Raw genomic sequence first — 26,211 nt, forward strand, 5'->3', positions numbered from 1 at the left:
TGGGAAGGCGGCAGGGAGGGGGGGGAGAGGAAGGGGGTGGAGAGGGTGTTGCACCAATGCAGGAGAGCTTTGGGCCCAACGGGTCCACTTGGTCTACTAACTTCTCAAATGGTGTTGAGAATTATGGAAGGGAAAGAATAGACTGTAATATGACAGTGCTGATAGTGAGGTGGAGTGGAATAGATTGAGCGGGACAGTATTGGTCGAGGACATTTGATAGACTTCTATCTGGTAACCCCTCAGTCTCCGGCGATCTGGAGAAAACACTGAGTTTACCCACAATATCCCAGTAGCTAATATTCTCTCATTAACTCAACATCTTGAAACTCTTATTGACTCTCACCAGCAAATCTGCATTTGTCCAGTAATGGGACAAACTGCAGACAATACTCCTACTGTCAACTCACCAAAGTTTTATACAACTGCCAATGACGTCCCGTCATTTATACTCATTGCCCCGACCCATGAAGGCAAGCCCATCGTACACTCTCCATAACATCCTATCTACTTCTGTGTTACATTCAAGGAGGTATAGACTTTGCACCAAGATCTCACTGCACATCTATGCCCCCGATTGTCATCCCATTCATTGTGTACTTCCCTCTTGCATTAGAAATGCTGCAACATCTCACCTCACTCTTGTCTGAAGTAAACTCTATCTGCCTTTTCCCATTTTGCCCTAATTTAAACATATCTATGATCCATTTCTTCCTATCACCACCTTCCTCACTGGCCATGTCTACACTCATTTCCCCGTGGTGCTAAATCATTTTAGCAAAACACTCAAGAACAAATGGAACGTTAGTTTCAGGTTTAATCCACCAACACCGGCACAAAGCCCACTCTGCTGAGAGAGTACAAGCCCCACCCACACTCACCTGAGCAGGAGACTCCAGCGTACTCTCCGTGTGTGCAGTTATTCACCCGCCATGGGCTGGCAGGACACTGGTCGAGGGCAGGCTCTGTCCCATTACACATCACCCCATCCAGCCAGATGTTCCCAGTGGCCTCTCCATAGGAGGCAGCTGTTGTTACTGACCGGGCCGCCCCACAGTTCAACACCCTGCAGACCACGTTCCCAGCATTGATATCCCAGCTCCTGCCGCAGACGGTACCCCAGGTGGAATTGTGATAGACCTCCACTCTCCCGGAGCACATGTTGTTCCCATTCACCAGACGGACGGGCACCGGACCTGCAACAGAGGGGGGGATGGGGTTGAAATGAGTAATTTATATACTAAAACCCTTGTTTGTTTGTTTGTTCCTGAACTACAGGCAAAATGGCACACGATAGCTCGACCATGTTAGGCCCACCTAACTCACCATTGTCCCTTTGGTGCTCATGGAGGAAGTTTCATTGAAATCGGTGATATATTTGTAAAATTATTCACATTTTAAAGTTTAAATCTATCTCATAGGGGAGGGAGGTGGGAGGGAGGGAGGGAGGGAGGGAGGGAGGGAGGGAGGGAGGGAGGGAGGGAGGGAGGGAGGGAGGGAGGGAGGGAGGGAGGGAGGGAGGGAGGGGGGGGGAAGGGAGGGAGAAGGGGAGGAGGGAGAATAAGGCGGGTTGAGGGGGATGGAGATGGGGTGCCGGGGAAGTGGTGGAGGGGGAGGGGGGAGAGTGGAAGGGGGGTGGGGAGGTGGGAAGGCGGCAGGGAGGGGGCGAGAGGTAGGGGGTGGAGAGGGTGTTGCACCAATGCAGGAGAGCTTTGGGCCCAACGGGTCCACTTGGTCTACTAACTTCTCAAATGGTGTTGAGAATTATGGAAGGGAAAGAATAGACTGTAATATGACAGTGCTGATAGTGAGGTGGAGTGGAATAGATTGAGCGGGACAGTATTGGTCGAGGACATTTGATAGACTTCTATCTGGTAACCCCTCAGTCTCCGGCGATCTGGAGAAAACACTGAGTTTACCCACAATATCCCAGTAGCTAATATTCTCTAATCAAGTTAACATCTTGAAACTCTTGTTAACTCTCTCCAGCCACTCCGCATTTGTCCAGTAATGGGACAAACTGCAGACAATACTCCTAAGATCACCTCACCAAAGTTTTATACAACTGCCAATGACGTCCCGTCATTTATACTCATTGCCCCGACCCATGAAGGCAAGCCCATCGTACGCTTTCCATAACATCCTATCTACTTCTGTGTCACTTTCAGTGAGGTACAGACTTTCCACCAAGATCTCACTGCACATCTATGCCCCCGATTGTCATCACATTCATTGTGTACTTCCCTCTTGCATTAGAAATGCTGCAACATCTCACCTCACTCTTGCCTGAATTAAACTCTATCTGCCTTTTCCCATTTTGCCCTAATTTAAACTTATCTATGATCCATTTTTTCCTATCACCACTTTCCTCACTGTCCACATCTACACGCATTTCCCTGTGGTGCTAAACCATTTTAGCAAAACACTCAAGAACCAATGGAACGTTAGTTTCTGGTTTAAACCCCCAACACCGGCACAAAGCCCACTCTGCTGAGAGAGTACAAGCCCCAGCCACACTCACCTGAGCAGGAGACTCCAGCGTACTCTCCGTGTGTGCAGTTATTCACCCGCCATGGGCTGGCAGGACACTGGTCGAGGGCAGGCTCTGTCCCTTTACACATCACCCCATCCAGCCAGATGTTCCCAGTGTTCTCTCCGTAGGAGGCAGCTGTTGTTACTGACCGGGCCGCCCCACAGTTCAACACCCTGCAGACCACGTTCCCCGCATTGATATCCCAGCTCCTGCCGCAGACGGTGCCCCAGGTGGAGTTGTGATAGACCTCCACTCTCCCGGAGCACATGTTGTTCCCATTCACCAGACGGACGGGCACCGGACCTGGAACAGAGGTGGGATGAGGTTACATTTAGATTCAAGTTTAAATTGTAGATTTAGATTTAAATTTAAATTTGATTTCATGTTATGGACATGTATAAAATCTTGAGAGTAATTGATACGGTGAATGCGCACCATTTTTTTTCTAGGATAGGGGAATGAAGGTTCTGAGGAGACAGTTTAAGGTGAGAATGGGAAGATTTTAATAAGAATTTGAGGGGCAACTGTTTCAAGCAGAAAGAGATTAGTACATGCGCTGAGCCAGCAGAGGGCGGAGTTGCTGCAGGTACAATAACAGCATTGGAAGCTCTGATCTTGTGCTGCCACATTCAGGGAACTCTGGATGTGTTTCCCAAGATCCCCGTGTACATCAGTACTCTGAAGGCCACTATCATTTAATGTCTACTTTTCTATGACAACTAACCTCATAAAATACTCCACCACACACTTCTCTGCATTAATCTACACATGCAATTACTCTGCCCGAATTTACAACTTATCCATATCCCGTTGTATCCATTTGTAAATATCCTCACTATCTACAACTCCATCAATTTTCCGGTTGTCCTGAAGCATTTTCTGGGGAAATACTCAACAGCCAGTGGACCATTAGTTTTGGGTTTAAACCCCAGACACCGGCACAAAGCCCACTCTGCTGAGAGAGTACCAGCCCCACCCACACTCACCTGAGCAGGAGACTCCAGCGTACTCTCCGTGTGTGCAGTTATTCACCCCCCATGGGCTGGCAGGACACTGGTCGAGGGCAGGCTCTGTCTCGTTACACGTCACCCCATCCAGCCAGATGTTCCCAGTGGCCTCTCCGTAGGGGGCAGCGGTTGTTACTGACCGGGCCGCCCCACAGTTCAACACCCTGCAGACCACGTTCCGCATTGATATCCCAGCTCCTGCCGCAGACGGTGCCCCAGGTGGAGTTGTGATAGACCTCCACTCTCCCGGAGCACATGTTGTTCCCATTCACCAGACGGACGGGCACCGGACCCGCAACAGAGGGGGGGATGAGGGGGGATTTATGGGGAGATAAATTTAGATTCAAGTTCTCAATACTCGCCTCGTAAATCTCCTTTAAACCTTGTCTTTCTCACATTAAACCTGTGCCCTCTGGTATTTGACAAATCCATCCCAGGAATAAAGATCTGACTGCCCACCCTGTGCATGGCTCTCATTAATTTAGAAACGAGAGGTTGACTCAATTACTTTTGGGAACTCCAAAGACGTAGAGGTATGTAGGTTAATTGGCTGGGCAAATGTAAAAATTGTCCCTAGTGGGTGTAGGACAGTGTTAGTGTGCGGGGATCGCTGGACGGCGCGGACCTGGTGGGCCGAAGGGCCTGCTTCTGCGCTGTATCTCTAAATCTAAATCTGTATCTCTCAATTCAAGTTTATCCACCTTCTAAAATCGTTGAATTGCAGAGACTAAGAGGTAATGTTTATAGACGTGTATAAAATCTTGAGGGTAATTGATAAGCTGAACACACCACGACTTTTCCCCATGATAGAGGAATCAAGACACAGACCAGATAGGTGTGAGGGGAGAAGAGTTAGATTTAATACAAACTTGAGGGATATCTCTTTCAATCAGAAGGGATGGGTACATGGAATGAGCTGCTACAGGGGGAAGTAGAGGCAGGTACGATAACAGCTTTCAAACCTGAGTTTAACTGTTTTAAAGTGATCATGGCCAACTGTCGGCAAATCAGACTAGCTTTTCTGGGATATGTTGGTCAGCACGGCAAAGTCGGGTAGAAGGGCCAATATCAGTGTGGAATCACTCGATGACATCATGCAAAATTTTGGTCAACCTCTTCTGCACCAACTCCACAGCCTCCACATTCTCCCTCAAACGTGGTAAATAGAACTACACACAATACCTTACAGTACTATGCGACTGCTAATGGCTTACCAGCTTTGAATGGGTAGGTGCCTTTTCCAAAGAAGATTTACCTGGCCGTTTTTTAAAATAAAACTGACATCCTACATGTTGGCGAGACCAAGCGCAGGCTCGGCGATCGTTTCGCTGAACACGTCCATTTAGTTCGCCTAAACCTTAATAACCTCCTGGTTGCTAAACAATTTAACTCCCACTCCCATTCCCACACTGAGCTTTCTGTCCTGGGCCTCCTCCATTGTCAGAGTGTGGCCCACTGCAAATTGGAGAAACAGCACCTCATATTTCGCTGGGTCAGTTTACACCCCAGCGGTATGAATAGCAACTTCTCTAACTTCAAGTAACCCTTGCTTTCCCTCTCTCTCCATCCCACCCCATCCTAGGTCTCTGACCAGTCTGACGGTCTTCCTGATTAGGTTTTATAATTGTATGCTTCATTGTCACCTTCCCCTAACTATCAATGATCTATTCTACATTTTCTAAGATTACGTCCCCTTTGATGTCTCGTTTTCACACCATACCCTTCCTTATCTCTGTGCCTTCCTCTCCCCAGACTCTCAAACTGCAGAAGAGTCTCGATCTGAAATGTCACCCATTCCTTCTATCCAGTTTAGTTTAGGGATACAGCGCGGAAACAGCCCTATAGCCCACCGAGTCTGTGGCAATCAGCGGTCACTGTACACAAGCACTATCTTACACACGAGGGAGAATTTACAATTTACAATTAACCTACAAGACGTCTTTGGAATGTGGGAGGTAACCGGAGCACCCGGGGAAAACGTGCAAACTCCATACTGACAGCAGCCGTAGTCAGGATCGATCCCGGGTCTTTGGCACTGTACGGCAGTAACTCTACCGCTACACAAGTGTGCCACCACAGCATCTATATCCTGCCCACAACCTTCCTCATTGTCCACAATTCCACCAATTTTCCTGTTGTCTGGAAAGCAATTCCTGGGGAAGTCCTCAATAACCAAAGAAATACCTGTTTCGGGTTAAAGTTGCTGACCACACACAATGCCCACACCCTGAGCGCTATCTACACTCACCTGAGCAGGAGACTCCAGCGTACTCTCCGTGTGTGCAGTTATTCACCCCCCATGGGCTGGCAGGACACTGGTCGAGGGCAGGCTCTGTCCCATTACACATCACCCCATCCAGCCAGATGTTCCCAGTGGCCTCTCCGTAGGGGGCAGCTGTTGTTACTGACCGGGCCGCCCCACAGTTCAACACCCTGCAGACCACGTTCCCCGCATTGATATCCCAGCTCCTGCCGCAGACGGTGCCCCAGGTGGAGTTGTGATAGACCTCCACTCTCCCGGAGCACATGTTGTTCCCATTCACCAGACGGACGGGCACCGGACCTGCAACACAGGGGGGATGAGGTTGAAATTAGACATCTACATACTAAAACTCTCGTTTGTTTGTTTGTTTGTTCCTGAACTACAGGCAAAATGGCACACGGTAGCTCGACCATTTTGGGCCCACCTAACTCACCGTTGTCCCTTTGGTGCTCATGGAGGAAGTTTCATTGAAATCGGTGTTATATTTTAAAAGTTATTCACATTTTAATGTTTAAATCTATCTCCTTGGGAGGGAGGGAGGGAGGGAGGGAGGGAGGGAGGCAGTGAGGGAGGCAGTGAGGGAGGCAGAGGGGAGGATGGAGGATAAGAGGGGTTGAGGGGGATGGAGTGATGGGGGAGTGGAAGTAGGGGGTGGGGTGAGGGGTGGAGGGTGGAGGGGAGGGGAGATAGGGGGGAGGAGAGGGTGCTGCACCAATGCAGGAGAGGTTTTGGGCCCAACGGGTCCACTTGGTCTGTTAACTTCTCAAATGTTGCCAAGAATTATGGAAGGGAAAGAATAGACTGTGTAATATGACAGTGCTGGCAGTGAGGAAGAGTGGAATAGATTGAGTGGGACAGTAATGGTCGAGGACATTTTATACACTTCTATCTGGTAACCCCTCAGTCTCCGGCGATCTGGAGAAAACACTCTGAGTTTACCCACAATATCCCAGTGGCTAATATTCCCTAATTAAGTCAACATCTTGAAACTCTTGTTAACTCCCTCCAGCCACTCCGCATTTGTCCAGTAATGGGACAAACTGCAGACAATACTCCTACGGTCACCTCACCAAAGTTTTATACAACTGCCAATGACATCCCTTCATTTATACTCATTGCCCCGACCCATGAAGGCAAGCCCATCGTACACTCTCCATAACATCCTATCTACTTCTTTGTTACATTCAAGGAGGTATAGACTTTCCACCAAGATCTCACTGCACATCTATGCCCCCGATTGTCATCACATTCATTGTGTACTTCCCTCTTGCATTAGAAATGCTGCAACATCTCACCTCACTCTTGCCTGAATTAAACTCTATCTGCCTTTTCCCATTTTGCCCTAATTTAAACTTATCTATGATCCATTTTTTCCTATCACCACTTTCCTCACTGTCCACATCTACACGCATTTCCCTGTGGTGCTAAACCATTTTAGCAAAACACTCAAGAACCAATGGAACGTTAGTTTCTGGTTTAAACCCCCAACACCGGCACAAAGCCCACTCTGCTGAGAGAGTACCAGCCCCACCCACACTCACCTGAGCAGGAGACTCCAGCGTACTCTCCGTGTGTGCAGTTATTCACCCCCCATGGGCTGGCAGGACACTGGTCGAGGGCAGGCTCTGTCTCGTTACACGTCACCCCATCCAGCCAGATGTTCCCAGTGGCCTCTCCGTAGGGGGCAGCTGTTGTTACTGACCGGGCCGCCCCACAGTTTAACACCCTGCAGACCACGTTCCCCGCATTGATATCCCAGCTCCTGCCGCAGACGGTGCCCCAGGTGGAGTTGTGATAGACCTCCACTCTCCCGGAGCACATGTTGTTCCCATTCACCAGACGGACGGGCACCGGACCTGCAACACAGGGGGGATGAGGTTACATTTAGATTCAAGTTTAAATTGTAGATTTAGATTTAAATTTAAATTTGATTTAATGTTATGGACATGTATAAAATCTTGAGAGTAATTGATACGGTGAATGCGCACCATTTTTTTTCCAGGATAGGGGAATGAAGGTTCAGAGGAGACAGTTTAAGGTGAGAATGTTTCAAGCAGAAAGAGATTAGTACATGCGCTGAGCCAATATCTGTGTGGAATCACTCGATGACATCACGCAAAATTTTGGTCAACCTCTTCTGCACCAACTCCACAGCCTCCACATTCTCCCTCAAACGTGGTAAATAGAACTACACACAATACCTTACAGTACTATGCGACTGCAAATGGCTTACCAGCTTTGAATGGGAAGGTGCCTTTTCCAAAGAAGATTTACCTGGCTGTTTTTTAAAATAAAACTGACATCCTATATGTTGGCGAGACCAAGCGCAGGCTCGGCGATCGTTTCGCTGAACACGTCCATTCAGTTCGCCTAAACCTTAATAACCTCCTGGTTGCTAAACAATTTAACTCCCACTCCCATTCCCACACTGAGCTTTCTGTCCTGGGCCTCCTCCATTGTCAGAGTGTGGCCCACTGCAAATTGGAGAAACAGCACCTCATATTTCGCTTGGTCAGTTTACACCCCAGCGGTATGAATAGCAACTTCTCTAACTTCAAGTAACCCTTGCTTTCCCTCTCTCTCCATCCCACCCCATCCTAGGTCTCTGACCAGTCTGACTGTCTTCCTGATTAGGTTTTATAATTGTATGCTTCATTGTCACCTTCCCCTAACTATCAATGATCTATTCTACATTTTCTAAGATATCGTCCCCTTTGATGTCTCGTTTTCACACCATACCCTTCCTTATCTCTGTGCCTTCCTCTCCCCAGACTCTCAAACTGCAGAAGAGTCTCGATCTGAAATGTCACCCATTCCTTCTATCCCGTTTAGTTTAGGGATACAGCGCGGAAACAGCCCTATAGCCCACCGAGTCTGTGGCAATCAGCGGTCACTGTACACAAGCACTATCTTACACACGAGGGAGAATTTACAATTTCCAATTAACCTACAATACGTCTTTGGAATGTGGGAGGTAACCGGAGCACCCGGGGAAAACGTGCAAACTCCATACTGACAGCAGCCGTAGTCAGGATCGATCCCGGATCTTTGGCACTGTACGGCAGCAACTCTACCGCTACACCAGTGTGCCACCACAGCATCTATATCCTGCCCACAACCTTCCTCATTGTCCACAATTCCACCAATTTTCCTGTTGTCTGGAAAGCAATTCCTGGGGAAGTCCTCAATAACCAAAGAAATACCTGTTTCGGGTTAAAGTTGCTGACCACACACAATGCCCACACCCTGAGCGCTATCTTCACTCACCTGAGCAGGAGACTCCAGCATACTCTCCGTGTGTGCAGTTATTCACCCCCCATGGGCTGGCAGGACACTGGTCGAGGGCAGGCTCTATCCCATTACACATCACACCATCCAGCCAGATGTTCCCAGTGGCCTCTCCGTAGGAGGCAGCTGTTGTTACTGACCGGGCCGCCCCACAGTTCAACACCCTGCAGACCACGTTCCCCGCATTGATATCCCAGCTCCTGCCGCAGACGGTGCCCCAGGTGGAGTTGTGATAGACCTCCACTCTCCCGGAGCACATGTTGTTCCCATTCACCAGACGGACGGGCACCGGACCTGCAACACAGGGGGGATGAGGTTACATTCATATTCAAGTTTAAATTGTAGATTTAGATTTAAATTTAAATTTGATTTCATGTTATGGACATGTATAAAATCTTGAGAGTAATTGATAAGGTGAATGCGCATCATCTTTTTTCCAGGATAGGGGAATGAAGGTTCAGAGGAGACAGTTTAAGGTGAGAATGGAAAGATTTTAATAAGAACTTGAGGGGCAACTGTTTCAAGCAGAAAGAGATTAGTACATGCGCTGAGCCAGCAGAGGGCGGAGTTGCTGCAGGTACAATAACAGCATTGGAAGCTCTGACCTTGTGCTGCCACATTCAGGGAACTCTGGATGTGTTTCCCAAGATCCCCGTGTACATCAGTACTCTGAAGGCCACTATCATTTAATGTCTACTTTTCTATGACAACTAACCTCATAAAATACTCCACCACACACTTCTCTGCATTAATCTACACATGCAATTACTCTGCCCGAATTTACAACAAATCCATATCCCGTTGTATCCATTTGTAAATATCCTCACTATCTACAACTCCATCAATTTTCCAGTTGTCCTGAAGCATTTTCTGGGGAAATACGCAACAGCCAGTGGACCATTAGTTTTGGGTTTAAACCCCAGACACCGGCACAAAGCCCACTCTGCTGAGAGAGTACCAACCCCACCCACACTCACCTGAGCAGGAGACTCCAGCGTACTCTCCGTGTGTGCAGTTATTCACCCCCCATGGGCTGGCAGGACACTGGTCGAGGGCAGGCTCTGTCCCGTTACACGTCACCCCATCCAGCCAGATGTTCCCAGTGGCCTCTCCGTAGGAGGCAGCTGTTGTTACTGACCGGGCCGCCCCACAGTTCAACACCCTGCAGACCACGTTCCCCGCATTGATATCCCAGCTCCTGCCGCAGACGGTGCCCCAGGTGGAGTTGTGATAGACCTCCACTCTCCCAGAGCACATGTTGTTCCCATTCACCAGACGGACGGGCACCGGACCTGCAACAGAGGGGGGGATGAGGTTAAAATTAGCTTTGTCCTCAAAACTCGCCTCGTAAATCTCCTTTAAACCTTGTCCTTCTCACCTTCAACCTGTGCCCTCTGGTATTTGACAAATCCATCACAGGAATAAAGATCTGACTGCCCACCCTGTGTATGGCTCTCATTAATTTAGAAACGGAGGTTGACTCAATTACTTTTGGGAACACAATTCAACTTTAACCACCCTCTTAAATCGTTGAATTGCAGAGACTAAGAGGTGATGTTTATAGACGTGTATAAAATCTCGAGGGTAATTGATAAGCTGAACGCACCACGACTTTTCCCCATAATAGAGGAATCAAGACTCAGACCAGATAGGTGTGAGGGGAGAAGAGTTAGATTTAATACAAACTTGAGGGGTATCTCTTTCAATCAGAAGGGATGGGTACATGGAATGAGCTGCTGCAGGGGGAAGTAGAGGCAGGTACGATAACAGCTTTCAAAAGAAACTTGGACAGATACCTGAGTATAACTGTTTTAAAGTGATCATGGCCAACTGTCGGCAAATCAGACTAGCTTTTCTGGGATATGTTGGTCGGCACGGCAAATTCGGGTAGAAGGGTGGAATGACTCGAGGTCATCAGGCAAAATTTTGGTCAACCTCTTCTGCACCCTCTCCACAGCCTCCACATTCTCCCTCAAACGTGGTAAATAGAACTACACACAATGCCTTACAGTACTATGCGACTGCAAATGGCTTACCAGCTTTGAATGGGAAGGTGGCTTTTCCAAAGAAGATTTACCTGGCCGTTTTTTAAAATAAAACCAACATCCTATATGTTGGCGAGACCAAGCGCAGGCTGGAAAGCAATTCCTGGGGAAGTCCTCAATAACCAAAGGAGTACCTGTTTCAGGTTAAAGTTGCTGACCACACACAATGCCCACACCCTGAGCGCTATCTACACTCACCTGAGCAGGAGACTCCAGCGTACTCTCCGTGTGTGCAGTTATTCACCCCCCATGGGCTGGCAGGACACTGGTCGAGGGCAGGCTCTGTCCCGTTACACATCACCCCATCCAGCCAGATGTTCCCAGTGGCATCTCCGTAGGGGGCAGCTGTTGTTACTGACCGGGCCGCCCCACAGTTCAACACCCTGCAGACCACGTTCCCCGCATTGATATCCCAGCTCCTGCCGCAGACGGTGCCCCAGGTGGAGTTGTGATAGACCTCCACTCTCCCGGAGCACATGTTGTTGCCATTCACCAGACGGACGGGGACAGAGGCTGGAACAGATACAGGATCAACTAGGTTAATCAGCAAAGCTTCACTCAGCAATAACTGCAAGAATTTAGAATCACAATCTTATACTCCATCTTAATCTCCATGTCCATGGTGACCATCAAGTAGAAATTCCTGAGAGCATGCTTGGATGGGCATGAACAACAACCTTATATTCAACAGCAGCTAGACCAAGGAACTGATTGTTGACTTCGGAAGAGGAGGAATGAGGATTCATAAACCTGTCTTCATCGACAGAACAGTGGTGGAGAGAGTCTAAGACGTCTAATTCCTGGGTGTGCGTATCTCTGAAGATCTGTCCTGGACCCAGCACATTAATGCAATCATAAAGGAAGCCCATCAATGCCTCTACTTCCTTGGGAGATTGAAGAGATTTGGTATTTCAGCAGAAGCTCTCTTCAACCGCTGCCGGTATACGGTGGAGACCATATTGATTGGTTGCATCACGGCCTGATTCGGCAACTCTAATGCCCAGGAACAAAGAAGATTGCAAAGTATGGCGAACACTGCCCAGCCCATCACGGATACTGACCTCCCCACCATCGAAGGGATCTATAAGAGTCGCTGCCTCAAAAAGGGACTTTGCCATCATCAAAGACCCACACCGCCCCGGCCACGCTAAATTTCACCCCTGCCATCGAGTAAAAGGTACAGGAGCCTGACCTCCAGGCTGAAGAAAAAGTTTCTTCCTTACACCCATTGGACTATTATACACTACAACATCCAAATAGGCTCCAAAGTATATAGCCTTTGGGGACAGTGCTTTGACATTATACTACCAATGTCTATTTATTTGTCTTATATAAGAAAATAACTGCAGATGCTGGTACAAATCGAAGGTATATATTCACAAAATGCTGGAGTAACTCAGCAGGTCAGGCAGCATCTCAGGAGAGAAGGAATGGGTGACGTTTCGGGTCGAGACCCTTCTTCAGACTGACGTTTCTGTCTGTTAGTTTTTTCTATATATACTGATCCTTTGTTGTTTATTATGCGCTTTGCAGAGTAATATGTTTACGTATCTGTTGTGCTGCAGCCAGTGAGAATGTCATTGATTAGTTTTGGGACATTTCGAGTCATAGAGTGATACTGTGTGGAAACAGGCCCTACGGTCCAACTTGCCCGCACCGGCCAACAATGTCCCAGTTACACTAGTCCCACCTGCCTGCGCTTGGTCGATATCCCTCCAAACCTGTCCTATCCATGTACCTGTCTAACTGTTTCTTAAACATTGGAATAGACCCAGCCTCAACTACTTTCTCTGGCAGCTTGTTCCATACACCCACCACCCTTTGTGTTAAAAAGTTACCCCTTAAAGTTATTTAGAGGAGGGTGGATAAGGGGGTGGAGGGGGATGGAGAGGGGGAAGGGGAAGTGGGGAGGGAAGGGGGGAGAGGAGGGAGGGGGGAGGGGGGTAGGAGAGGGTGCTGCACCAATGCAGGAGAGGTTTGGGCCCAACGGGTCCACTTGGTCTAGTATGATAATAAAACACCCTTGACTCGCGCAAGAGCCTGTCCCCTTCCCCCACCCACCTTCTCCCCCTTTCCTTCCCCCCACTCTTCCCTGACCCCCACTGTCCCTTCCCCTCACCCCCACTCTCTCTTCCCCACCAGTGAGAGTGAGGGGAGTGGAGTGAGGGGAGGGGAGGGGAGTGAGGGGAGGGGAGTGAGGGGAGTGAGGAGAGTGAGGGGAGTGAGGAGAGTGAGGAGAGTGAGGGGAGGGGAGTGAGGAGAGTGAGGGGAGTGAGGAGAGTGAGGGGAGTGAGGGGAGGGGAGGGGAGTGAGGAGAGTGAGGGGAGGGGAGTGAGGAGAGTGAGGGGAGGGGAGTGAGGAGAGTGAGGGGAGTGAGGAGAGTGAGGGGAGTGAGGAGAGGGGAGGGGAGTGAGGAGAGTGAGGGGAGGGGAGTGAGGAGAGTGAGGGGAGTGAGGAGAGTGAGGGGAGTGAGGGGAGGGGAGGGGAGTGAGGAGAGTGAGGGGAGGGGAGTGAGGAGAGTGAGGGGAGAGTGGAGTGAGGGGAGGAGAGTGAGGGGAGGGGAGTGAGGAGAGTGAGGGGAGGGGAGTGAGGAGAGTGAGGGGAGTGAGGAGAGTGAGGGGAGAGTGGAGTGAGGGGAGTGAGGAGAGTGAGGGGAGTGAGGAGAGTGAGGGGAGGGGAGTGAGGGGAGTGAGGAGAGGGGAGGGGAGTGAGGGGAAGGGAGTGAGGGGAGGAGAGTGAGGGGAGGGGAGTGAGGGGAGGAGTGTGAGGTGAGTGAGGGGAGGGGAGTGAGGGGAGGAGAGTGAGGTGAGGGGAGGAGTGTGAGGGGAGTGAGGGGAGGGGAGTGAGAGGAGTGAGGGGAGGAGAGTGATGGGAGTGAGGGGAGGGGAGTAAGGGGAGGAGAGTGAGGGGAGGGGAGGCGGTGATTGCGGGCGGGCGGCTCCGCTAACGGCGTCCATCTTGTTTGTGCGAGTGAGGTCAGATGCACAGCACTTGGAAAAATGTGTTTAGAAATTAGAGTTTTAAAGTTAAAAATGTCAGTAACTTAAAAGATATTCGACCAGTGACAATTAAGCTCTCTCGGGCCACATAAAATGACGTGGCGGGTCGGATTCGGCCCGCAGGCCTTGAGTTTGACACATGTGGGCTAGATGCAGGAAGATTGTTCCCGATGTTGGGGAAGTCCAGAACAAGGGGTCACAGTTTAAGTAAGGGGGAAGTCTTTTAGGACCGAGATGAGAACGTTTTTTTTCACACAGAGAGTGGTGAGTGTGTGGAATTCTCTGCCACAGAAGGTAGTTGAGGCCAGTTCATTGGCTGTATTTAAGAGGGAGTTAGATGTGGCCCTTGTGGCTAAAGGGATCAGGGGGGTATGGAGAGAAGGCAGGTACAGGATACTGAGTTGGATGATCAGCCATGATCATATTGAATGGCGGTGCAGGCTCGAAGGGCCGAATGGCCTACTCCTGCACCTATTTTCTATATTTCAATGACTGATGAAGGCAATCATTCCATTCGCCTTATTCAGCATTTTGTACTGTTATGCCGCCTTCAGAGACCCTTGTACACCGATCCCTCTGTTCCTCATTGCTCCCTGCCATTCATGGTGTGTGTCCTACCCTGTACACCAAGATCCCTCGTGCCTCTGCTCCCTGCCATTCATGATGAGCACCGTACCCTTGTGCACAGCGTCCCCTCTATTTCTCTACACTTCTCACCCCCGTTTACAGTGTGCATACACCAAACGCCTTCATTTCCTCAGTCCTCCCTATAATTCACTGTATGTGTCCTACCCTTTCCCCTTGAGGTCCCCCTGTTTATCAGTACACTCTACTACTCACTGTGTGTATTCTATCCCCGGACACTGAAGCTCCACTGTCCCCCAGTTCCTCAATAATGTCGAGAGCCTTACCATTCATTGTGCATGCCTTACACGAATCAGTCATGGAACATAGACCAGTACAGCACAGGAACCGGCTTTCCAGCCCACGATATCCATGCTGAACCCGATACCAAGTTAAACCAATCTCCTCTGCCTGTACGAGATTCCTATCGCTCCATTCCCTGCATCTCCACATGCATTTCCAAAAGCTTCTTGAACATCACCATCCACCAGGTGGCGCCGCACGATAGCAGCTTCGTCAATGGTCTGTCTTGTCTTTTCCTTCTTTTGTTGTGTATAATCCGTTGTTAAATGTATGTTTTAGTGTATCTTTAGCTTTGTTTTATGTTGGGGGTGGGGAGGGGGAGTTGGGGGAAACTTTTTTTAATCTCTTTTCCTCGACGGAGATGCATCTTTTTCCGTGTCACATCTCCGTCCGCACAGCGGCCTAACATCATGGAGCTAGCGGTTCCTTTGCAGGGGATCCACTGCGGGAGCTCCAACTGCGGGAGCCTGCGGACTTAACATTGTGGAGCTCGCGGTCCCTCGTTAGGAATCGACTTTGGGAGCTCCAACTGCAGGAGCTTCAACCGTCCCAACTGCCCCGTCACGGGAGCTTCGAACACCCCAACGGAGGAGCTTTGACTGCGGATGGTTCGACTGCCCCTCCTCGGGAGAATAAGGAGGAAAGAAGATAAGATTTTATTGCCTTCCATCGCAGTGCGCTGTGGTGGATGTTTATGTTCATTTTTATGTAGTTGTGTGTCTTGTTGCTTTTTTGGTATATGGCAAATCAAATTCCTTGTATGTTTTTACATACTTAGCTAATAAACTAATTACAATACAATACAATATCTGCCTCAACTACATCATAGAAACATAGAAATATAGAAAATATGTGCAGGAGTAGGCCATTCGGTCCTTCGAGCCAGTACCGCCATTCAATATGATCATGGCTGATCATCCAGAATCAGTCCCCCGTTCCTGCTTTCTTCCCATATCCCTTGATTCCATTAGCCCAAAGAGCTATGTCTAACTCTCTCTTGAGCACATCCAGTGAATTGGCCTCCACTGCCTTCTGTGGCAGAGAATTCCACAGATTCACAACTCTCTGGGTAAAAAAGTATTTCCTCATCTCAGCCCTAAATGGCCTACCCCTTATTCTTAAACTGTGACCCCTGGTTCTGGTCTCCCCCAACATCGGGAACATTCTTCCTGCATCTAGCCTGTCCAATCATCTAATACTTTTATATGTTTCTGTAAAATCCCCTCTCATCCTTCTAAATTCCAGTGAATATGAGCCCAGTCGATCCATTACCTATGGACAACCAATGCCATTGTGTTCCAGGCATCTTCTACTCTCTGTATTAAAAGTCCTTGCCCCTCACATCGCCTTTAAATGTCACCATCTCACAACAAAACAATGGCTTCTAGTCTTTGCAATTCCCTCCCAGGTGTAAAAGGCTTTGTCTGCCCATACTATCTATGTCTCTCATCATTTTAAACATTACTAACAGGTCTCCACTCAGCCTGCAACTGTCCAGGTGGAACAATCTACGTTTGTGCAAGCGCCCCCTGCAGCTGATATCCAGGCAGCATTCTAATAGGCATCTTCTGCAACTTCTCCAGAACCTCCACACCCTTCCTGCAATTGTGTCAGCAGAGCTGCATGCAATACTCCAAATGCAACTGAATCAAAGTACTGTTAAGCTGCAATATGACTTCTTGACGCTTAAATATAATGCCCGAGCAATGCAGGCAGGCATACCGTTGGTCTTCTTTACCAATCTATGGAACCTATGGAACAAGCTGCCAGAGGAGGTAGTTGAGGCTGGGACTATCCCAATGTTTAAGAGTCAGTTGGACAGGGTACCTGGATACGACAGATTTGGAGGGATATGGACCAAACATGAGCTGGTGGGATTTGTGTTGCTGGGACATGTTGGCCGGTGTGGGCAAGTTGGGTCGAAGGGCCAGTTTCCATGCTGTAACACTCTGTGACTCTATGACACAATCTATCTACTTGTATTGCCACTGTCAGGGAGCTCTGGACTTTGGACCACAAGTTCCCTCTCCCTCTGTACATCAGTGTTGTGAAGGGCCTTGCCATTAACTGCGTACTTTCTCCTTACAATCGACTACCAAAGTACCACACCTTTGCTTAGATTAAACTCCACCTGCTATTTGTGTGCCCATCTCTGTAGCTGATCTGTATCCTGCCGTGTACTTTAACAACGTTAATCACTGCCCACAACTCCACCAATTTTGGTGTCATCTGCAAACTCACCAACCAATACATTTACAAAAATCACTGCCCGCCCCAAAATAGGTCGCCTCCCACTGATCAGCATTAAATTCCTTGACTTTGTCAGGGAACCAAATGTCTCTTGCAGAATTGATAACTTCATCCTCCTTCTACGTTACTTTGCAGTTACATTTAACTGCGCCCCCTCCATCTATCCTAAGACAGGCAGAGTGAGTCGCACAGACTGGAAGGTGTCAATTACAATGTCCGTTTAAGAAGGCAGGAAGAAAATGGCGTAACAAATCCCTGGAGATAATGCTTGGATGAGAATGCAGAGGTAGGAGAGAGGAGGCCGCGGTGGAGAAAAAATGGGAGAGAACGAGAGGCAGTAAGATACGATTAAATAAAGTGACAGGGCGTAAAGTATGGTAAAAAGGGCCGGGGGGAATCAGGAAACAATCGTAGCGGAGAACAGGAACTAACTCACAGGGACATACAGAAAGAGAGAGTGTCAGTAAGGTGAGAGAGGTTGAGGGAGGAAAATGTGTGAGAGAGAGAGCGAGAATTGGAGAGAGCAGGAAAGTGACATTAAAAGAGAGCAGAGCGATGGGATTAGTTTGGGTTGGAAAATGTTTTGTGGAGAAAGCAGAGCACTGAGTTTGGGATCGGTACAGGGCTGTCGGGAGAGAGCGGGCAGTGGGATTAGTTTGGGATCAGTACAGGGCTGGGGGGAGAAAGCGGGCAATGGGATTAGTTTGGGATCAGTACAGGGCTGGGGGGAGAAAGCGGGCAATGGGATTAGCTTGGGGATTCACAGAGTTGTCGGGAGAGAGTGGGCAGTGGGATTAGTTTGGGATTAATGCAGGGCTGGGGGGAAGGAGTGGGCAGTGGGATTAGTTTGGGGATTCACACAGAGTTGTCGGGAGAGAGTGGGCAGTGGGATTAGTTTGGGATTAGTACAGGGCTGTGGGGAGAGAGCGGGCAGTGGGATTAGTTGTGGATTAATACAGAGTTGTCGGGAGAGAGTGGGCAGTGGAATTAGTTTGGGATTAGTACAGGGCTGGGGGAGAGAGCGGGCAGTGGGATTAGTTCGCGTGCGATGCAGGGCTGGGGGGGAGAGTGGAGTGGGGCAGTGGGACTAGTTTGGGGATTGACACAGGGCTCGTGAGACAGCATGGAGCAGTGGGATTTCTTTAGGACTGACAAGTAGCTGTGCGGAAAGTACAAGATAATGGGATGGTTTGGGTGTGATACAGGGCTGTAGGGAGAGCGGGCCAGTGGCATTAATTAGGGAATTAATAGAGGGGTGTGGGGACAGAGTAGGCAGTGGGATTAGTTTGAGGATCAATACAGGGCTGTGGCAAGAGAGTGGGGAATGGGATTATTTTAGGGAGAGAGAGGGCAGTGGGATTCATGTGAAATTGATACAGGGATATGAAGAGAGAGCAGAGCAGTTTAGTTTGGGGTTTGAATCCAGACAGTGGGGAGAGGGCAGGGCTGCGGGATTAGTGTGGGAATGATACAGAGCTGGGGGGGAGCAGTGGGATTAGTTTGGGATTGATACCAAGTTTTGATGAGAGTGAAAGGCATCGGGATTGGGATTGATACTTAGTTTGCTGACAAGTGATCCCCGCGAATTTACACTACCCCACACACACGGGGGATCGTTTACAATCTTGCACAAAGCAAATTTGCCTACAAACCCGTACGTCTTTGGCGTGTGGGCGGAAACCGGAGCACCAAGAAAAAACCCACGCAGGTCGTAAGGTCATAAGTGATAGGAGCAGAATTAGGCTATTTGGCCCATCAAGTTTACTCCGCCATTCAATCATGGCTGATCTATCTCTCCACCCTAATCCCGTTCTCCTGCCTTCTCCCTATAACCCCTGATACCCGTACTAATCAAGAGTCTATCTATTTCTGCCTTAAAAATATCCATTGACTTGGCCTCCACAGCCTTCTGCAGCAAAGAATACCACAGATTCACCACCCTCTAAAGAAATTCCCCTTCATCTCCTTCCTAAAGGAACGTCCTTTAATTCTGAGGCTATGACCACCAGTCCCACTAATCTGAAGAAGGGTCTCGACCCGAAACGCCGCCCATTCCTTCTCTCCTGAGATGCTGCCTGACCTGCTGAGTTACTTCAGCATTTTGTGAATAAATACCGTCGATTTGTACCAGCATCTGCAGTTATTTTCTTACACTAGTCCTACAATATCCCGCTAGTGGAAACATCCTCTCCACATCCACTCTATCCAAGCCTTTCACCAGTCGGTAAGTTTCAATGAGGTCTTCCCACATCCTTCCAAACTCCAGCCCAGTGCCGTCAAACAATATGTTGATCCACTCATTCCTGGGATCATTCTTGTAAACCTCCTCTGTATCCACTCCAGAGCCAGCACATCCTTCCTCAGATATGCTGAGCAAACCTGCTCACAGTACTCCAAATGTAGCCTGACCAGCGCCTTATACAGCCTCGGCATTCCATTTCTGTTTTTGTATTCTAGCCCTCTTGAAATACGTTCTAGCACACAGGGAGAACGTAAAAAACTCCGTACAGACAGCACCCGTAGTCAGGATCAAACCCACGTCTCTGGCGCTTGTAAGCGAGCATCTTTACCGCTGCGACACTGTTTTTTCAATCCTTGTGAGCTTGGGGCGGGAGGTACGGATTAGAAAGGAACGTTACAGATATAGGAACAAGGAACTTTACCACTGCAACACCATGTTGCCCCGTTGTGCAGAGAGCGCGGGGTCCTGGGATTCATTTGGGGACTGATTTAGGGTGTGAGAAGAGAGCGGACCAAAGGGATGTTTGTGGATTGACACAGAGATGTGGGGAGAATGCGGGGCAGTCGGTCTGGGAGTGATGCAGTGTTGCAAGGAAAGAGCAGGACAGTGGGATTAATTAAGGGATTAATACAGGGCTGTGGGGAGCAAGGCAGTGGGATTAGTGTGGAATTAATACAGGACTGTGATGAGAGAGGGGGCAGGGGGATTAGTTTGGTGATGTGAGGAAAGAACAAGGCAGACTAGACTAATTTAGGTTATCGAGATGCAATGTTGGAAAAACTCAGGGGTCAGGCAGAATCACTGCAGACTGGACCCTTGCATTGCGGACGGCTCAATTGCAATCATGCATAGTCTTTCCACTGATTGGAAAGCACGCAACAAAATACTATTTACTGTGCCTCAGTGCACGTGACAATAAACTAAACCCAAACTCAGGTTACCCTTCAGTTCACAACGTACAAAACATGCAATCAAGGCCACAAGACATCACTCTCCAACTGAAGATAGACAACAAATGCTGGAGTAACGCAACGGGACAGGCTGTATCTCTGGAGAGAAGGAATGGGTGACGTTTCCAGTCGAGACCCTTCTTCAGTCTTAAGAAGGGTCTCGACCTACAATGTCACCCATTCCAATTATCCAGAGATGCTGCCTCCAGTTACTCCAGCTTTTGTGTCTATCTTCGGTGTAAACCAGCATCTGCAGTTCCTTCCTAGAAAAATCAACTAGCTTTCCAGTTTCCCATCACAGTCCAGAGACACCAGTTAGAGAGCGGGAGAAAATTACTCAGTGTTTCCACTCCCATCACTGCCCACTGACGAGAGATCGAGAGGGAGAGATAGGGAGGGAGATAGGGAGGGGGAGAGAGAGAGAGGGAGGGAGAGATAGGGAGGGAGATAGGGAGGGAGATAGGGAGGGAGAGAGAGAGAGAGAGAGAGAGAGAGAGAGAGAGAGAAGTGTGTTGAGGTATTGGAGCAGGATCACTGTGTTAGCGGTGTTAGTCGGCAGGCACTGAGGAAGGATGCGTGGGTGACTCACGGTTCCCAGTGACACAGGCACGGAGCAGCAGAAGGGTGAAGCTGTACACCAGGTGACGGGGCTGCTGTTCCACCATGTCTCCCGCAGGCTCCTCTACACACTGTGGCTCACCTCTGGGGACTGAGGCATCTTTTAACTCCCACAACCCTGCACATTTGCATGGGAGTGACGGAGGTGGGGCACAGTCCGAAACACAACACCATTTGTTCAATAGACAATAAACAACAGACAATAGTGCAGGAGGAGGCCATTCGGCCCTTCGAGCCAGCACCGCCATTCAATGTGGTCATGGCTGATCATTCTCAATCAGTACCCCCGTTCCTGCCTTCTCCCCATACCCCCTGACTCCGCTGTCCTTAAGAGCTCTATCTTGCTCTTTCTTGAATGCATTCAGAGAATTGGCCTCCACTGCCTTCTGAGGCAGAGAATTCCACAGATTTACAACTCTCTGACTGAAAAAGTTTTTCCTCATCTCAGTTCTAAATGGCCTACCCCTTATTCTTAAACTGTGGCCCCTTGTTCTGGACTCCCCCAACATTGGGAACATGTTTCCTGCCTCTAACATGTCCAACCCCTTAATAGTCTTACATGTTTCGATAAGATCCCCTCTCATCCTTCTAAATTCTAGCCTAGTCACTCCAGTCTTTCAACATACGACAGTCCCGCCATTCCAGGAATTAACCTAGTGAACCTACGCTGCACGCCCTCAATAGCAAGAATATCCTTCCTCAAATTTGGCGACCAAAACTGCACACAGTACTCCAGGTGTGGTCTCACTAGGGCCCTGTACAACTGCAGAAGGACCTCTTTGCTCCTATACGCAACTCCTGTTGTTATGAAGGCCAACATTCCAGTGGCTTTCTTCACTGCCTGCTGTACCTGCATGCTTCCTTTCATTGACTGATGCACTAGGACACCCAGATCTTGTACTTTAATCCCTTCATCCAAGTCACTAATGTATATTGTAAATAGCTGCGGTCCCAGCCCCCGAGCCTTGTGGTACCCCACTGATCACTGCCTGCCATTCTGAAAGGGACCCATTTAGCACCACTCTTTGCTTCCTGTCTCTCAACCAATTTTCTATCCATGTCAGTACCCTACCTCCAATACCATGTGCTCTAATTTTGCCCACTAATCTCCTATGTGGGACCTTGTCGAAGGCTTTCTGAAAGTCAAGGTACACCACATCCACCGGCTCTTCCCTGTCAATTTTCCTAGTTACATCCTCAAAATATTCCAGAAGATTAGTCAAGCATGATTTCCCCTTCGTAAATCCATGCTGACTCGGAACAATCCTGTTACTGCTATCCATTGTTCAAATGGCAGTGGGCAGATCTATTGGTTGTCTGATGAAGGTCAGTGATCACTCCGTCCCAAAAACAGGTGTCCGGGAGTGGGAACCCCCTCCCCTTGCTCTCCCCCAACCTGGGGTCAGTGCGCAGTGAGGGGGGACAGGAACACTGGCTCAATCCCCTTCACTCACTCTAACCTCAGGGACACTGGGCAGCAGATGGGAGCAGAAGCCCTTGCTGATTCACTCACACTCTCACACACACTCACTCTCTCACTCTCTCCCTTGCTCACACACTCTCACTCACACGCACACACTCTCACACACACTCACACTCACTCACATGCACTCTCTCACTCTCTCCCTTACTCACACACTCTCACTCACACTCTCACTCACACTCTCACTCACTCACACTCACTCACACACACTCACACTCTCACTCACATGCACTCACACTCTCACTCACACCCACACTCCCTCTCCCTTACTCACACTCTCACACACTCTCTCACTCTCCCTCTCTCTCACACTCTCTCACTCACATGCACTCACACTCTCACACACTCACACGCACTCACACTCACTTACACACACTGACACTCTCACTCACATGCACTCACCCACACTCACACTCACCCACACTCACTCTCACTCACACGCACTCACACTCTCACTCACACACATTCACACCTACACACTCACTCACATGCACTCACTCACACACACTCACACTTCAGTCAACAGAAAGGCAACACATGATTACAATCGAGCCATTTACAGTGTACAGATACATGATAAGGGAATAATGTTTAGTGCAAGATAACACCAGCAAAGTCCGGTGAAAAATAGTCCGAGGGTCACCAATGAGGCACATAGTAGTTCAGCACTGCTATCTGGTTGTGGTAGGATGATTCAGTTGCTTGATAACAGCTGGGAAGAAACTGTCCCTGAATCTGGAGGTGTGCGTTTTCACACTTCTATATCTTTTGCGAGATGGGAGAGGGGAGAAGAGGGAGTGGCCAGGGTGCGACTGGTCCTTGATTATGCTGCTGGCCTTGCCGAGGCAGCGTGAGGTGTAAATGGAGTCAATGGAAGGGAGGTTGGTTTGTGCAATGGTCTGGGCTGCGTCCACAATTTGCTGCATTTTCTTGCGGTCTTGGATGGAGCTGTTCCCAAACCAAGTTGAGATGCATCCTGATAAAATGCTGTTATGGTGCAACTGTAGAAGATGGTGAGAGTTGTAGGGGACTTGCCGATCTTCCTAAGCCTTCTAGGTGTAGGTCTGCTTTCTTGGTCATTGCTTCAATATGGGTGGTCCAGGAGAAGTTGTTGGCGATGTTGACTCCTAGGAATTTGAAGTTTTCAACCATCTCCACTTTGGCACCATCAGTGTATACTGGGGTGTGTGTACCGTTTCACTTCCTGAAGTCAATCACTATCTCCTTTGTCTTGCTGACATTGGGAGAGAGTTTGTTGTCTCGACACCAGGACACGAGGTTCTGGATCTCCTCCTTGTACTGTCAGCATAAGTGGATAATGGTGCTGGAAGGCTATTTTTCAGACTGGAGGCCTGGGACTCGTGGTCAGTGGCAACGAATTCCACAGATTCACTACCCTGTGACTAAGGAAATTCCTCCTCATCTCTTTTCTCATGTTATGTCATTTTACTCCGAGACTGTTCCCTCTGGCCTGGACTCTCCCACTAGTGGAAACATCCTCTCCACATCCACGCTATGCAGGCCTTTCACTAATCTGTTTCAATGACGTCCACCCCTCATCCTTCTAAACTCCAGCGAGTACAGGCCCAGTGCCGTCAAATGCTCATCATACGTTAAGCCAATCATCCCTGGGATCATTCTCATAAACCTCCTCTGGACCCTCTCCAACGTCAGCACACCCTTCCTCAGATATGGGGACCAAAACTGTTCACAGTACTCCAAATGCGGTCTGACCTGTGCATTACAAAGTCTCAGCGTTACATAGAAACATAGACATAGAAACATAGAAAATGGGTGCAGGAGTAGGCCATTCGGCCCTTCGAGCCTGCACCGCCATTCAATATGATCATGGCTGATCATCCAACTCAGTATCCCGTCCCTGCCTTCTCTCCATACCCCCTGATCCCTTTAGCCACAAGGGCCACATCTAACTCCCTCTAAAATATAGCCAATGAACTGGTCTCAACTACCTTCTGTGGCAGAGAATTTCACAGATTCACCACTCTCTGTGTGAAAAAAAACATTCTCATCTCGGTCCTAAAAGACTTCCCCCTTATCCTTAAACTGTGACCCCTTGTTCTGGACTTCCCCATCATTGGGAACAATGTTCCTGCATCTAGCCTGTCCAACCCCTTAAGAATTTTGTAAGTTTCTATAACATCCCTGCTTTTACATTCCAGAGCAGAGCAGGGAACGCACGGGCCTGATGGGCACTTGCCCGGGGGCCCACGAGCATAGAGGCTCCATGCTGATCTGTGTATGTTAAGTGACTTGCAATAAATAAATACTACTTTAAAAATGTAGGTTCAATAAGTGCTTTTTTCGCAACATTTTCCATCCCTAAGTGCTTCTCACAGCGATCTGCAAGTGCTTTTCTCAACAATGTAGCACCCTAAGTCCATCGCTAAGTGCTTTTCGGTAAGTGCTTTTCGCCGGCACCAGAGGGGGGGCTGGTAGGGAAAGGGGGGTGGGGGAGAGTAACGGTAGGGGCCCCAGTACACTGCTTTGCCCGGGGGCCCATAATGCTGTAAAAACGGCCCTGGAGCAGATGGATCTAGGAGTGCAGGTACACAGTTCCCTGAAAGTTGTGTCACAGTTAGATAGACTGGTGAAGAAGCCTCTTGAAATGCCGGCCTCCATCAGCCATGGTATTCACAATAGGACGTTATTTTTACAGTTCTACAAGACGTTGGTGAGGCCACATTGTGCTTTCTGTGCTCAGTTTTGGTAACCTTAATATGGGAAGGATGGCATGAAGCTGAAAGGAGTGCAGGGAAGATTTACAAGGATATTGCTGGGGCTCGAGGGCCTGGGCTATGGCGAGAAGTCGGGCGTGCTTGTACATTATTCCTTGGAGTGAAGAAGGCTGAGGGGTGATCTTGCAATCGCGCATAAAATTGCAAATGGCGTAGGCAGGGTAAATGCAGAGTCTTTTCTTCTCAGGACAAGGGAATCAGAAACCAGAGGACAGAGATTTAAGATGAGAGAGGAAAGATTGGAGGAAACCAAGGGACAACCTTATCACTCAGGGTGTGGTGGGTATATGGAATAAGAAGAGGTACTTGACAGAGGTTTTAAAAAAGGGTTTAAAAGGCACTTGGACAGGTAAATGGATAGGAAAGGTTAAACATAGAAATATGGAAAATAGAAAATAGGTGCAGGAGTAGGCCATTCGGCCCTTCAAGTCTGCACCGCCATTCAATATGATCATGGCTGATCATCCAGCTCAGTATCCCGTACCTGCCTTCTCTCCATACCCCCTGATCCCTTTAGCCACAAGGGCCAAATCTAACTCCCTCTTAAATATAGCCAATGAACTGGCCTCAACTACCTTAGTGGCAGAGAATTCCACAGATTCACCACTTTCTGTGTGAAAAAATACTTTCTCATCTCGGTCCTAAAAGACTTCCCCCTTATCCTTAAACTGTGACCCCTTGTTCTGGACTTCCCCAACATCGGGAACAATCTTCCCGCATCTAGCCTCTCCAACCCCTTAAGAATTTTGTAAGTTTCTATAAGATCCCCCCTCAATCTTCTAAATTCCAGCGATCATTAAGAGGGATATGGGCCATAAATAGGGCTGCACGGTGTCACGATGGTAGAGTTGCT

General features: G+C 48.9%; 1 protein-coding gene across 1 annotated transcript in view; it reads right to left on the reverse strand.

Moving 5' to 3' along the window:
- The window catches only part of LOC144595645 (scavenger receptor cysteine-rich domain-containing protein DMBT1-like), a 100,920-nt gene extending 79,754 nt beyond the window's left edge, over window positions 1-21,166 (reverse strand). Inside the window, exons 1-2 of the mRNA XM_078403221.1 lie at window positions 21,091-21,166; window positions 1,040-1,193 (exon numbers count right to left, since the gene is read on the reverse strand). Coding sequence (XP_078259347.1) covers window positions 1,040-1,193; window positions 21,091-21,166 — 230 coding nt within the window. The remainder of the gene's footprint in view (window positions 1-1,039; window positions 1,194-21,090) is intronic.
- Window positions 21,167-26,211: the final 5,045 nt, after the last annotated feature.

This window comes from Rhinoraja longicauda, chromosome 7, assembly GCF_053455715.1.
Source record: "Rhinoraja longicauda isolate Sanriku21f chromosome 7, sRhiLon1.1, whole genome shotgun sequence".
Lineage (NCBI taxonomy): Eukaryota > Metazoa > Chordata > Chondrichthyes > Rajiformes > Arhynchobatidae > Rhinoraja > Rhinoraja longicauda.